Source organism: Vipera ursinii (genome assembly GCF_947247035.1).
Source record: "Vipera ursinii genome assembly, chromosome: 1".
NCBI classification, from domain to species: Eukaryota; Metazoa; Chordata; class Lepidosauria; order Squamata; family Viperidae; genus Vipera; species Vipera ursinii.
The window spans coordinates 276927214-276942837 of record NC_139512.1 but is presented as its reverse complement, the minus strand read 5'-3'; the positions used below and the strand labels follow the sequence as shown (position 1 = coordinate 276942837).

The following is a 15624-nucleotide window of genomic DNA, read 5'->3' as shown; positions in this document are numbered from 1 at the left end:
GCCACTGTATTTGTCGGCAAAGCAGATTCCTTTTGTAGACAAAGGGGAAATGGTTATCCGTTTCACTTGGCTGCATTTCCTTGTGTCAAAAACATTTGTAACTGTCAGAGCCATCTGAAGTATACATTCCCATTGCCACCCACCTCAGGTAACATATAGTCTAACCTACTGCAATATTTTGTGTGTGTGATTATCAACCAAATACTATTTTGAGTATACTTTTTAGGCAAATCTTGTTTTGTTTTATTTTTTTACTAATGCAACTGATTAAAAAAGGGCATGTCGTAAACAAAAAATAAAGACATGATCATTACATTGCTGCCTACTGTTATAACATTACGCTTTTTAAAAAACCACCATAAATTATTTTTCCAGAATAAAACTTTCCAACAAGTTACCTATCACTAGGCAATTTATGCATAACAATATGAATTATTCATGATATCAAATCTATGAATACTGTGTCTAAATAGATACATGACTCAGTACCATCATAAAGCTACTACTGTTGAGTCGACTGACTGATTTGGTCTTGAATTGAAGTAATTGAAACTCAGCTTTGCTTTCCAACATTGCCCGTGACTTTCTATATTTAACCAGTATTTTTTATTAAACATTTTCAGAGGTTATATTTTACTCAGTGGAAGAAATGTTTTTAAAAACTGCTCAGGACTTTCTTATTTATTGCAACATTTGCCTGTTTCATTTTTGCTCAGGGTAAGTGGCATAAATTGCAATTGATTGCACAGAGTATGTTACCAGAAAGATTCAAGTTTTAATGAGGCATCTCGCTAGGCAGCAAGTTATACAATATAGTGCCAAAAGCCGGATACCACTTCAAGTAGAGCAATAAAAATAACTCTCATTTGCAATTTATAAAGTCACTTAAATTGACTTGCTTTCTAATGCTTTTATTAGCATGTAAATGACCTGCCACAAAGCTGTTAAATTATCTATGTTGCAGAGAATATCGTCGGTAACAGTACGCGAGGCTTCCTTTTAATAGGTGTTCATTTTTCATCTTAACATCCAGCCATAAATAACCAGTGACGCTTGTGGTTTCCTTATTAATGGGGAGGGTTAGAGCAATCTTCCCTAACCAGCTGCCCCATGCCAAAGGCAACAACCAGAGGGAGATCACGGGAGTTACAGGCAACCCATCTAGAGAGCATAAAAGTATGTCTTCTAGTAAGCAATTGTCACTGCTACATACCCTTCTTTTCATTATTTGATTTACTTTTTGAAATGTTGCTTTGTTGTTAGTTGTGAAGTCATGTCCGACCCTTTGCGACCCCATGGACAAAGTTCCTCCAGGCCTTCCTGTCCCCTACCATCTTCTGGAATCCCATTTAGGCTCACGCCTACTGCTTCAGTGACTCCATCCAGCCACCTCATTCTCTGTCGTCCCCTTCTTCTATTGCCCTCAATCTTTCCCAGGATTAGGCTCTTCTCCAGTGAGTCCTTCCTTCTCATTAGGTGGCCAAGTATTTGAGTTTCAACTTCAGGATCTGGCCTTCTAAACAGCAGTCAGGGTTGAACTCTTCTAGGACTGACGGGTTTGAACGCCTTGCAGTCCAAGGGACTCGCAGGAGTCTTCTCCAGCAGAAATGTTGCTTAGAATAGCGTAATGGTTGACTTAATGCAGGGGAATGGAAACCACAATATCCTATCTGATCTGGCACTTTATTTTTTTAAGGTTCGTTTAATAAAAACAATAGCATCATGTTAGCTAATTAACCTTTAGCCATGCATAGTATATGTGCCTATATAGGAATAGGCCAAGACTTGTTTTTCATAAACCACATTTTTAATATTAACAATAAAAAAAGCCAAGAATACATGTTTCATTCCTCCCCAGGAAGAAAGGACATCATAAACTTTGTTGCTTCTTCTAAAGCAGGGGTGTCAAACTGACGGCCCACAGGCCGGTTGCATCATGCGGAGGCCGTGCTGACCCCAGCTCCGGCAATGCAAAAAGTCACAATATGTTGCGACAGTAGTGTTCTAAAGAAACATAATTCTTTCTCTATTAAATTACAGATCAGATCCTAGATTTTCATTTCTCACCTGAACTGTAAAGCTAGATCATGCATAATCATGTAAAATGATTATGCATAAAAATATTAGCCTTTCAGTGCATATAGTAATTAGTGTTTTTTTCCCCAATAATCCACTGGACATTAGCCTAAGAATACTCGAGATTTAAATACTAAAAATGAGAATATATGTACCTGTGTTATTTCCTACCTATATCATATTTAGGTAGTTTCTTCCATGGAAAATACACTTACTCATATTAATCCAGATTCATATTAATAAATCAGATCTATCTATATAATAGAAAATTAACAATGAGGTGATCTGTAAGGGAATAACTCTTGTCTTTACCCCTTCAGGCTCCTATTCAAAACAGGCTAGATCTATAACCACATTACTCAAGAGTACATATTTCCATGTTTCATACAGGCATATCTCTTAATATCCAGAAGAAGGTTTTCTATCACAGATTAAACTTGAATGGGTATTTTGGATATGAGCGGCCCCAAGTTTACCACGCCACTTCTAAAACCACCTTGGGCTTCCCTGTATATTATTGATGACAGCTATTACTAGACAGAATCAAATTATCGTTTTTGCTCTTACCAACAGGTCTTTTTGAAATGCAAATTTGTTCCTCCTTTGCATACATTGATAACAAGGATAAAAATAATTTAAGGCTGTGAACCATGGTTCTAAGCATGCAGATGGCTCAAGAATGACAGAGTACCTCTTAGTATATAAAGCAGAATTAACTGTCCCATCTTTTTACAGTATAAAACTAGGGCAAGCAACCACCTGTTGCATGGAATTCAGAAATGAGCACAGTGTAAGTAAAGAGTAATTGAAGCAGGCCTTGTTATAGCACACATGCATACGATAAATATTTGTTACTGAATTTACTATTAAACTTGAACCAGAAATCACCAAGGAGTGAGGAAAGATGAGTGCTATACCATAAACTGGGGTCCCCAATCCCTGTGCCACGGCCCACTACCAGGCTGTAGCCTATTTAGAACCAGACTATGTGAGAGGTGGGCCAGCACACATGTGCAGCTCCACTCACGTACGTGGTGAACCAGCACATGCGTGCACAGCTCCATTCACACAAGTGATGGGTCAATGTGCATGGTGGACCGCCGCTTGTGTGGCCCAGTTCTCCTCTCCCCCAACCCAGCCTCTAAGCCGCAAAGGTTGGCGACCACTGCTGTACATGATTTGCTGAACTTTCTTCCTTCTATAATAAAGTTTAGAAAAGAATGTGCTTTTCTAGGTAAAAAGTACAAAAATAACTTCATAATTTTAAACTGAGATCAGAGCTTAACCCTGAGATATAGTACTACTGTTGCCTTCTTCTCCAAATGTGACCCAATGGCTGAAATCCCTTGGACAGGAGGGTTTCAAATTTTGTGAAGCAGGAGGTGGATTCGCTGGTAATGGCTGAACCACTGGCTGGCAAGCAACAAAGTCTACTTCCAGATCTAACAAATTGGTGTTTTCCATTGGACAACGATTGTCTGAAGCTTGCTGTTGTTGCTGAATCCATAAAGGAGGAGTTGGCTGTTGGTCACCACTTAATTCTAAATCGGTCTGCCTCAAGAGCTTAGCATCATTGTCTTTTGAGCTAATCACCACTGTCGTAGCAAGCAGCGAGGGTTCACTCAGAGAAGATGGAAATGCATCAGAATCCTGCACTGTGGAAAAGTACGGTGCTGGAAAGTTGTTATTGTTGGAATTGAACGTCAGCTCTTTTAGGAACAGGTTGTTGCTGTTCTGGAGTACTTGAAGGTGAAAATCAGGAGGAGCCGACTTCTTTCTCCTTGGGGGAACTCTTGGCGCCTGAGTCAAATTCAGAGAAGGAATATGAGAACTTTCCTCGAAAAGAGACAAGGTGGTTGGTTGCCTTTCACTGCTGCTGCTCCTCTCAACAGTTTTGCCAGGATGCATTGTCCTTGGTTTAGGAATGGGGACAGTCTTAAGAGAACCACTAACAGTTGCGGTTTCGAGACACGATTCTGGTGACGCAGAGGAGAAGTGACCCAAGGTTTGTTCAAGCTGCTCTTCTGGAGAATGAGGCTGAGAAAAAAGAGATAATTAATTGTTTTTCAACCAACCTCTCATTAGAAACAGCAAGCTGCCCAGAGTTGCCTCTGGGCCAGATGGGCAGCACATAAATTTAATAAAGCAAACAAACCTTTTTCTCTTGTTCTCCAGGGTTTATGTGTAATACAAATGCCAGTGCAGTTTGCTGTTCCTATACTATACATCTGAAGAATCTATTTAATATATGTGGTTTGAAATCATAATAGTCCTCTGATGTGTAGCGATAACCTTTGCAGGATTTTTTACCATTTTTAAGCCAAAGGATAGCATGGAGAACAAATAGCTACAAAAATCCTACAATATAGCCTACTGTTTAATGTTACAAAGCAGAATTCCCAGTTAAAAATCTTCCAAATCTTGTTTGGTGGCAGATTAATTTGTCAAATTTTGTTTATCCTCCACCACATGCTTTTTCACCATAATTCTGCACGCAGCATTTGTATCTTATTAGCAGACATTTGGTCTCCTTCAAAACCACTACACGTAAGCAAAACAGAAAACACAAAGAGTAAGTCAAAGAACTTTTGAAAGTGGGTGAAAATCTTCTAAATTAATTTCTCGTATTTGATAGAACTGTTTTCATATTAAATAAACCTTATTATTTTAACCTTCTGTTCCTTTCCCCCACCCCCAATTAGAAATTCAAATCTTTAGATCTCTACCTGGAAATCACCAAAGAGTTGTAACGTTTTTGTTGACATTTTGGGGTAATGTTTTTAGGACTTGGAGAAGGAGTTGCTTGGTACCTTTAAAGGTACCAAGGTACACCATTCCTTTACCCTGAGAATCTTTTGTCTTATATCTACAATTGTTGGAGCGTGACATGCAGAATGCTGCAGAATTTTAGGAGCAGAGGTGCAATGGGCTTTTTTTTAATAGAAGGGAAGACTTGACAGTTTGGAAGTGGAGAGTTATTTGCTTCCCATTTCTCCCCCTCTGCCTTTCCTCCCCCAAGCAAATGTTCATAATCAATATGTAAATGGAATACAGCACATCAGTGCAACTCAGAAAAAACAACAGCCCCAAACCCTCCACAAAATGTGCGATGACCTCCAAATCCCATAGATATTCATTTTAACGTTCCTGAGATCAAAAGATAAAGCTAAGAGCATTGGCCACATGAGGGTTAGAGTTAGCATAACTTCAAAATTCATTTCAGCAAAGCCCAGTGTTGGAGAGTTCTTGGTTCAAAGCTACAACAATCCATCATAAACTACAATCTCTTGTTTTCTCCTCCTCTCCAAACGCTGGAGGAGTTTTATGTTGAATTTCTAAAATGTATTGCTTGTCACTCCACATTTCAAATTACCAATGAAGCCACAGGAGAGTTCAGATTTTGATTTAGCCAGAGTTGGAATATCGCTACTTGAATCAGATTTCCACCCCCCCCCCCAATCTATTAAGGGTTCACTATAACAAAATGCACACTTGCATAAATCACAAGAAATACTTGAAGAGTTCTTTCCTCGGTTCTCAGTTAGGCACCACATATTTCTTACACTTGTTTTAGAGGAGGTCTATAGGGAAGACATTAAAGCTTTGTCTTTCCAAATACATCTCAGAGACAAAAAAAAAAATAAAACCCCCAAACCCTGAAGTTCTTGTTAACTTACTTGCAAACACTAAATATACAATCTGTATTAAGGGGCGCTTTCTGCGCAGAGGGAAGAGCCTTACACTGACACTTACACATCCTGGCTTGACTCCCATCTTCTGCAAAGGTGCAGGTTTTTTTGCAGCTGGGACTTTAGGTGGGGGACGCTGTGGTATGAGAACTGGGGCCGGCTGGAGGCCTTGAAGAGGTGCTGGCTTTGGGCCACCGGGAATGAATTCAGGTTTAGTCACAGTCTGAGTTCTTGCTGGAATGGAAGCCAAGGATTCCTGGGGTGTTACTGAAATGCAAAAGCATGCATTCCGTTTCTTTAATGCATTCAATAAATCCAAAGTATCATGTGTTTTTAACAATACATAGTACTGCTTGTATAAAACCTGCCAACACCTAGCTAAAAATGCACATCAAAGAAAATTAATTTTACCACCCTTACTAATTGATAAACCAAGGAAGGATAAAGAACAGTTTGAATTTTGATTCATTTTATTGCCATAGAAAAATCATTCTCAGCATCAGCTTCTTCCTTCTCAATTCAGAATGTGAAGAAATGTTTTGCAAAGCTTTTCTTGTTGGAAATATGTTGGTGTTCCTAACTTTTAAGTGTTCACATCTACAGTATATTGTGAAATAAAATCAACATGTTAAAATGACAATCAACCTTTACTAAAGAGTACTTAAAAGTAATGTGTTAGGTGCAGTTAAATCTGGAATCCATCCTAATTACTCAATTCAGGAAAAGAAGGATTGTGAGATGCTACCAGACGGAGACAGGAAGAATGGTGGTTCCTGTGCAAATGGAATTTATTAGCAAAGATTTTGTTGGAAAAGAGTATTTTTGTCTATACTATCTTTGAAGCCTTACTATTCTACCTTTTATTTCCTACTTTGTTCTCTAATCCTAATTTTTTACATTATACAAACTATTTGCCAACTTTCTTTAATAAAGCTTGTGTACCTATTATGCTTTAACTTTTGCTTAACTTGCCTCTTTTTTCCGGATTTACAACTCTATCCTTCTCCTTCTCTGTTCTGCCTTTGAATGGCTTGTTATGACTGGTTGATTCTGGACTCAAGTGGTCTCTTCTTGACTGTTGTTACTGCTTGGTGGAGCTCTAGGTCTTCAGGCATATTTTCTAAAGTTTCCAGCGCCTGAGAATTTTACCAATACTAGTGATGAATAATGTTCTGGGATGCTCTGAACTTGACCATAGTTGGGACACACTGTGTTGCTAGAACTTGGGCGTGTCACTAGCATTCCACCAGCATCTGTGCCTCCAACAAGAGCTCAGTTACGGTAGGTGTCCTGTTAGAGCCGATACTCCAATTTTGCCCCTTTCTTGTCAATGCCAAGGCTTTCTTCTCAGCTTTTTAAACTCCAATTCAAAGCATCCCAGACGGTGGCTATCCAGCTTTGATTTAAACACATTCAGTGAAGAGGAACGTCCTTTGAGGAATAAGTTCCGCTGATAAATTGCTCTTCCTATAAGAATTTTCCTAATGCAAATCTGTAACCAGTCCATTTTTCTGTATCCTGCCTTTTGAATGAGAGGGAACAGATGGTGATTTTCTTCTGTGTGACATGTTTTCAAATATTGGAAGAGTGCTATCGTATTCCTGCTCAGCCGTCTTCCTCACTTTTAAATCATACCATCTTCTTCAATCTCTTTCTGTATGTCCAAGGTTTTAGTCCCTGGGCCATTCTCATTGGCTTTCTTTGAACCTGTCCCAATTTCTCTGAATCCTTCTTAACTGTAGTGCCCTAAGCCAAACACAGTAATCGACATGGATCAAAGCCAAATAAAGTGGAACGATTCCCATGATTCTATTGATTTAACCTAGTTACATTTGCCTTTTTTTGAAGCCAGATCACTATTCCCAGATCTTTTCAACATGTACAATTACCAAACTACGTAGCCCCTATCCGATACTTGTGGGTTTGATTTTTTTGTTTTGTTTTCTAAGTAAAAATATCATCAAAGCTTCTAACAGAAAGCCAGCCATACCTCCTTTTGCTTGCATCAGACACCGAATAGCTTCCTCGGCTTCTTCTGGGGTGGTGGTTTTGATCTGTTTTACGTTATATGGCTTGCTAATTCCAGTTCGTGATTTTGGCTTGCAGGAAAATGTAAAAACAAAAGAGAAATAAAAAGAGAGTCTAGAGGGAAGATAAAGCAGTATATAAACATAAGAATAGCCTTGGTTTTTTTTTCAGAGGATCATCTTTTTTTTTTTACTGGATATGTCTTCATGAAACTTAACTTTTGGCATATAGAGGATCATCTCCTCTTATATATTCCTTTCCTTTCCTTAGTTGCTGCCACCAAACATGTATTTATTAATTAAAATACTCTTTGTCTACTTTCTACTTAAGCACATTCAGAGCAGCTATTGGATTAATGTCCCCCAGCCTGGTGCTCTCTGGACATGGATTATAGTTTCCATCAACCCAGGTAGATGGCCATTGGGGATTACGGCAGTCCACATAATCCCAAAAGTTTTGGTGCCTTATATTTCCCCCCCAAAAAAATCCTATTTAGAGTGCTGGCAGTGGTGATTTAGAGCTCAAGACCAACTTGGTATTTTTATTTTTATTTATTTTAATTCCATTTATATCCCGCCCTTCTCCGAAGACTCAGGGCGGCTTACAAGCTTAGCAGTAGCCTTCATTCTATGTATATGCCTGCTTATTAGGGCTTTCACACACACACACCCAAGCGGCATTATTAGAAAGTCAGCTTAATTGCCCCCAACAATCTGGGTCCTCATTTTACCTACCTCGGAAGGATGGAAGGCTGAGTCAACCTTGAGCCTGGTGGGATGCGAACCTGCACTAATTGCAGGCAGCTTTGGTGCTTCTCATAAGAGAATCTTAGCTTAACATTATACTGAGTAAAGTGATTTTTCCCCCCTTATCAGTACTTGAAATGATTGTACTGAACTACTCACAGGGTGCTGTGGTGCTCCTGGAAGAAGCTTTGCTGTATCCAAGATGGAGGACAAGGAGCAGCTTCCTGAAGAGATGGAACCATATGATGGGGATTTTTTAATGGGCACTGCAGCTGTAGGAAAAACACATAAAATACATTGCTTAGAAATGGAAATTTTAGGCTCAGTTGTGGTTGTAAATCAAGGACCACCTGTACGTAGTTCAAGCAGATGCAACAGCCAGCTCAGCTGAAAGTCAGATAGAAACAGATGCAGCTATCACCGACCAAATCAATTTCATGCCTTGCCACTTAAGCACAATTTGGACAATAGTGTGAAATGGTTCTTTGTACAGGGCACAAATTCAGCTTTTCTTGGCAAAGAATTTAGAAGAAACCAGATGCAGAAATATTCTTGTGCACAGTATTTGCAACCTTGCTTTCCTCGTGTATTCAGGAGTGTCATTTCAAAAATCCTGACATTTCCCCCCCCCCCCCGTCGAGTAGACTTTCTTGGAGAAAAAACACAAACTCTGACCTGGTGGGGGAGGTCGCTGGGGAGGCTGAGGCTGCCGAGGCCTACTGGGCACAGATAGAGACCTGCTTGGGGAGCGATGACAGAACTCTGCACTTTCTTCAAACTCTTGTTTTAGTTCAACCCAGTCAGCATCGTCTAGCGAACATGGCAAAAAGAATGGAAAAACAGAAAAACAAAATGCTAACTGAGAAAAACTGATGACACTGAAATTAACCAGGAAGAAAGGAAACTGAGAAATAACCATACAACACCTAAGATGTGCTTGCCTCATGGGGAAAATTCCCAAGGATTCTATGAGCCACATTCAATTACTGACATCTATCAAATAGCAATGTATCAGAGTTAAAGCAACTGATCCAGTCATTGCCTCCTGTTATTCCTAGTGGTGAAACAATTAGTCATAAGGGAGATTAGTCAGAAATTAGTCAGAAATCAATTGGCCTGTTTTGCTAATCCTCCATGAATGATGGCACAAAGTTTGAGCTACATGACTGACATAACAACAGAGATTTCCAAAACCGATATGAGTGCGTATAAATGCCCCCAAAGAAGTAAAGGCAAAAGTTAGGGATGGCATAGACATTCACACACCTAAACCACCCTAATCAAGTTTGCTCATTAATCCTTAAGAAGAGCTCAAATTAAATTACGATATATCTCCAGGGCAACATCACCCTGTCCCACAAAGTCTCAGTCATTAACGGAAAAACCTATTATATCATTAATTATCCGAATAGCTTTAACATAGAGATAACTTTGTCTACATAATTGGGTTTACTTATTCCACTAAAAAAAAGCCTTCTTTGAATGACCCAATCAATTTTTATGACTATGGCTTCATTTGTCTTTCTTCATGAAAGGATGGATACCTTTATACTGACATGGTTTTCTTCCAGCAACATGTGACTTGTTTGCATGTATGGTAGACACCATGCTCACATATTCTGATCCATCTCCCAATTCTTCCATTGTCGATACTGTTTCTGTTTCAAATGGTCCGGGACGCAACATTTCATCCAAATAATCATCTTCCTCATCTATGATGTCACCTAAATTGGAAAATGTTACAGCAGAATGAGGAAGTTGAAGAATTGTTGTTTTCTTCCAACATTTCAGCTAAAACAAAGGGGATTGGGTTTTTTTTACAAATTATTTTGATCTGCAAAGAGAATAGCAACCCATTTCAGTCAGCCTCCATGGAGAAAGAGCCCTCCTGACCAAACCTTATACTTTTACCTACATCTTAGGCCACGTACCTTCTGAGTCATAATCTAAACTTGAAAAATCAAAATTTTCTTCCAGCAGATAGGAATTTGCTGTGGGTGACATAGGAGCAATACTGTCGCGTTTCCTAGCAATTTCCTCTTGAAGGCCTTTCAGCCAATCTTTGGTTTTAGGACAAATCTTCACAATCCTGCCTTTAATCTAGACACAAAATCCCAATACATTATTTTTCCTGTAATAAAATGAACTATTACTCATAAGCAAGACCCAGATATTAACACAAAGCAAAGCGACGGGAGTAGTCCTCAACTTACGACCACATTTGAGCCCAACATTTCTGTTGCTAAGTGTAATATTGGTTAAATGAATTCTGCCCCGTTTTACGACCTTATAGTTGTTAAGTGAAGCACTGAAGTTGTTAAATTAGTAACATGGTTATTAAGTGAATCTGGCTTCCCCACTGATTTTGCACGTAAAAAAGTTGCAAAAGGTGATCACATGACCCTGAGACACTGCAGCCGTCATAAATTCGAGTCAGTTGCCAAGCTTCTTAATTTTGATCACATGACCCTGGGGATGTTGCAATGTTCGTAAGTGTGAAAAACAGTCATTAAGTCACTTTTTCCAGTGCCCTTGTAACTTTGGACAGTTACTAAATGAACTGTTTTAAGTCAAGGAATACCTGTAGTCTGTTCAGTTAATTGAAGACAAAAGACTTTAATATATATTTAAAGAGCATTAGTACTATTGCAGATTAGAGATATTTGACTTTTTCAGGGATATATTATTGTATCAATAATTGGTTTTAACAGTGTCATTCATTCGTATGCCAATTTTTAAAGAAAAAAAACTGGAAGCAATTAAGCTAAATATCCTGGATTCTATATGTAAAAAAAATTCTGTTTTTCTATTTGTATCATTATTACTCATAATGGAAGAAGGATAACAGGTTTCCTTATGCGCCAGGAAAAAAACCACTTATAAATAGACAGCAATTGCCAAGTTCTCTCTAGTGGTCAATTAGCAAATAATTATTTCCCAATTTGTATTTTATAAAATCCTCCTTAAAAGGCAGCTAATTTAGTTTCTAGTATAGTAGGGACAGTGTTCCATTTACCTAGTATGTAGTTTGAAAAAAATTAACCTCCAGATGTTTTTATCAAATCCCTAAACAATACAAAAATGGATTTTTGAGGAGTAACTGCAAAAGGTGGCATATTAAAAGTAACAAATTATGTCATGATCTCCATATAAAAGTTCATTACATTATAAATGAATTTATTCATTGAAGTTTCAAAGGAATTTTCTTGGTTAGAGGTGTTTTCTGGTCTAACAGCTTGACATTTTCAGATCAATTCTTTGGAAACCATTTTAAAAGCTAACATTTTGAAAAGCTGATCCACCTAAAACTACAAGCTGGGGTTCAGGAAAATGTTAATTCTATAAGAAAAAGATGTCTGTATTTGCACCAGCAAGGCCAACAGTTAATGTTGGCTGGTTTTCTCTCAACAAAATAGCCACCTTGAGAGGATTTACTTGGTCACTCAAATATTCCAAATAGTACAAGCAGCTTTAATTGGTTTGTCTTACCTTGATGCCATCCACATCAAGAACGTGAAGAGCAGATCTGCTTTCTGAAAATGTAACCAACATTTGATCTCCATGGATCCTAAGAATAGACACAGATCAAATAAACTCTTCACAGAAGTAATTTCTAATCAGCCATCAAATAAGTAGACAGGAAAGCTGAGTTGTTTCTTCTTAAAAATGGTGGGTTAATAATTGAACATTCATTAATCATTATTGAACTATTATTACATTAACAAGTTTTCAGCCATCAATGTTCTCTAACAGCATTATATTTTGCTGGCATGGATCCCTAACTTTTTACTCCACAATTTTAAGAAAATCCTATTAATAAAAGAAGAGTTTATTGTTTGCTTGATAGATTTATAACCCACTCTTCTTCTGGAATTATATTAATGGAACAATTCCTTATTTACGAAGAGTCTCATTCCATGAGGGAAGCTCTCTTCAAAATTAAGATCCAAAGATTATTTTCTAAAACGAGCGTCATATTTTACCTGACAAGCACAACAGTGCCATAAGTCTCAAAGATCTGCATAAGCTCCATTTGACAATCCTCAGGAAATTCATCTTTCTCTTCAGGAGAACAGTACAATAGAGACACCACCACTGTAGCATCTAGAGGTCCCTGAAATGATGATACTTCCTGGAAAACATTATCCCTAGCAGACACATCAACTTCTTGAATTTCCACTTCCACAATAGCTAAAACAGGCCTACAGAGAGATAGCAAGGGAAGAAAAAAAATTAAAAAGGATTACAGAAAGTAGATAAGAGGACAGGAGATAAAATGCTGACAGTTTATTGAAAATTAGTTGTGTAACAAAACTATTTGAAATCATTTACATCTGCTTAATATTATTGATTGATTGATTGGCTTCTCAAACTATTTTTCCACATAATTTATGTATCATATTACATCTCTGTTTAATAATGAAAAGATAGCTGATCCTATAAATAATTGCCTAATAGGGGAAAAGACAATGAATCACAGGGAGGCTTGAAATTATTTATTGATTACATCCACGCATTTATCTACCCAAGTTGACTCCACACAATTTCCAGGAATCCAGAGACACGCTAAAACAATCCTAACAATTACTCCATTATTTAATTTGGCAGTGGTATTTTGTTGCATACAATGTAGTTTTCCCCCCAGTTCTCAGATTGTGTCTACATATGTCCAGGTTCGTATGCAACTAAAATACATACACAAGAATGAAGAATGACATTCAGCAGGTTAGGATTAGGCCCTCCAGCTATTGCTAGCTAAATCTTCCAGCAGCTCTTATCAGTGTGACAGGTCTACCATTTCTGCTCCAAAACTTCTTCCGTAAGAAACAAGAAATGAATTTTGATATAGGAATATTCTATATAGCGATTCCACAAAGCGGTATGGAAATGTTGGAACATCATTATCTATAAGATTTATAAAAGCCTTGATGGTCCCAAGAACTTGGCAGAATGCTACTGTGCAAGAGATAACATGGGAATCTTCCCTGGAATTCCTTCTAAAGTTGCAAAGCATGGCAATATTGTTGTGAGATTAAACAGATAATTCAACTGTTAAGGCAGAGTCCAGCCCCACCTCACAAATATATAAACATGTGTACAGACTATTTTTCTATAAGCTCTGCCAATTTTGATGGTACTGTTTTGGAATTTAAATTATCAGGTTTGGGGCGTGTGTTACCGACATATAATAAAAAAAACCACACTAGCATAACTAGAGTAGGACTAAACATAGATTCAGAATTGTCTAGTACATCTATCACAGAAGATCCATGATTATCCAGCTTCACACAATCACTAAGAATAACCGATTGAGTTCACATTATTGTTAGTACTTGTCTTTTAGTTAATTTGATAGCCACATAAACAGTTTAGGGAGGACACAGATATCTCTGTGACAAATGATTAAATGTGTTGTTGTGACTTCACAATGAACCCGTGACCTTGTGTTTCTAATGTCAGGTCACCGGTATAAAAAGTCAGTGTTTAAGCCATGATATCATCATATACAGGGGATATAAAAAACATCTACCCATCCCTGTTAAAATGTCAGGTTTTTGAGATGCAAAAAAATCAGATCAAGATAAATCACTTTAGAATTTTTCCATCTTTGACATAGCATATTAAATTGTTATTTGACACCCCCCCCATAAAATATTCCAGTTTTTCAATTGAATCATACAGTTTATATGCTATTTTAAAGATAGAAAAAGTCTAAAGTAATTTATCTAAAGTAATTTATTTATCTTTGTTTGATTTTTTTATATATATCTCAAAAGCCTGGCATTTTAACAGGGGTATCCACTGCACGTTTGACCATTTTTGCTTATTTTTATACTTAAAAGGGGGTGGAGGAAATAGGCTTCAGATCTACACTGTCAGTGTCATGTTTATTTATTTATTTATTTATTTATTTATTTGTTTGTTTGTTTATTTATTTATTATATTTGTATACCGCCCTTCTCCCGAAGGACTCAGGGTGGTGAACAGGGCACATATAAAAATACAGAGTACAAAAATTAAAAAAGAATTAAATAGGAGCCCGAGCTAAAACAATAGATAGTAATATAAAAATCCACAATAAAAACCCCAACACATCCCCCATCAGGCCAGGCCGGCTTGTTCAAATAGATAGGTCTTCAGACCGCGTCAGAAGGAGCGAAGGTCAGGTGCCATCCGGAGCTCAACCGGCAGCTGATTCCATAAAGCCGGGGCGCCCACAGAGAAGGCCCTCCCCCTGGGGGCCACCAGCCGACATTCTCTGACCAGTGGCACCCTGAGGAACACACCCTGGGAACGCACAGGGCGGAGGGAAGTTGACGCCGGCAGCAGGTGATCCCCGAGGTAGTCCGGACCCATGCCATGTAGGGCCTTGAAAACCATTACCAAAATCTTGAATCTCACCCGGAAGACAACTGGTAGCCAATGCAGCTCGCGGAGGAATCAGCCTGATCCGAACTAAAGAATATCATAACTTCAGAAGTTATTTTAGCCTCAGCAATGGTCAATATTTGTGATAATTTATAGTTGCTTTATAATGAATCAATCTTTGGTTCAACTAGCCCAATTCTATTTATTCTGCTCCTCAGTAGTGACTTTCTGGGGTCATAAAAAGAGATCACTTTAAATGGAGAAGCTATCTCTTACGTCTGGGTTTTAAGAGCTGTGGTGGCACAGTGGTTAGAATCTAGTAATGCAGGCTAACTCACTGCTCACTCCAGGAGTTCAATCTTTCATATTTCTGAGGTTGGTAAAATGAGGACCCAGATTCTTGGGGGCAATATGCTGACTCTGTAAACCGCTTAGAGAGGGCTGTAAAGCACTGTGAAGCAGTATATAAATCTAAATGCTATTGCTATTTATAACTGCAAAGCATGTGTTCCATGACACTCAAGAAAAGAAGATGGCACCTGTGGTCACTGGCTTGGAGCTCAGCTCTTCCATAATACATCAAGGCACCAGGAGACCAAATGGGTCTGACGTTGGTTTCAACGCTGAGATCACTATCAAGAAGACTGACTTGTCCTGCTGTGAAAAAACAAAATAACACATTTAGAATTAAGAACAATTAAAGCAAAATTTCAAGC

At 38.2% G+C, this 15624-nt stretch overlaps 1 protein-coding gene across 2 annotated transcripts in view; it reads right to left on the bottom strand.

The window, feature by feature from the left end:
• Positions 1–52: 52 nt before the first annotated feature.
• SYNJ2 (synaptojanin 2) overlaps positions 53–15624 on the bottom strand; it is a 58559-nt gene continuing 42987 nt past the window's right edge. For both annotated transcript variants that reach the window (XM_083350044.1, XM_083350045.1), the window contains 10 exons: positions 15448–15565; positions 12523–12741; positions 12029–12107; positions 10471–10639; positions 10084–10263; positions 9215–9349; positions 8699–8811; positions 7756–7864; positions 5830–6032; positions 53–4113 (listed from right to left, as the gene is read on the bottom strand). In XM_083350044.1, the coding sequence (XP_083206170.1) occupies positions 3358–4113; positions 5830–6032; positions 7756–7864; positions 8699–8811; positions 9215–9349; positions 10084–10263; positions 10471–10639; positions 12029–12107; positions 12523–12741; positions 15448–15565 (2081 nt within the window). In that variant the 3' untranslated portion in view covers positions 53–3357. The remainder of the gene's footprint in view (positions 4114–5829; positions 6033–7755; positions 7865–8698; positions 8812–9214; positions 9350–10083; positions 10264–10470; positions 10640–12028; positions 12108–12522; positions 12742–15447; positions 15566–15624) is intronic.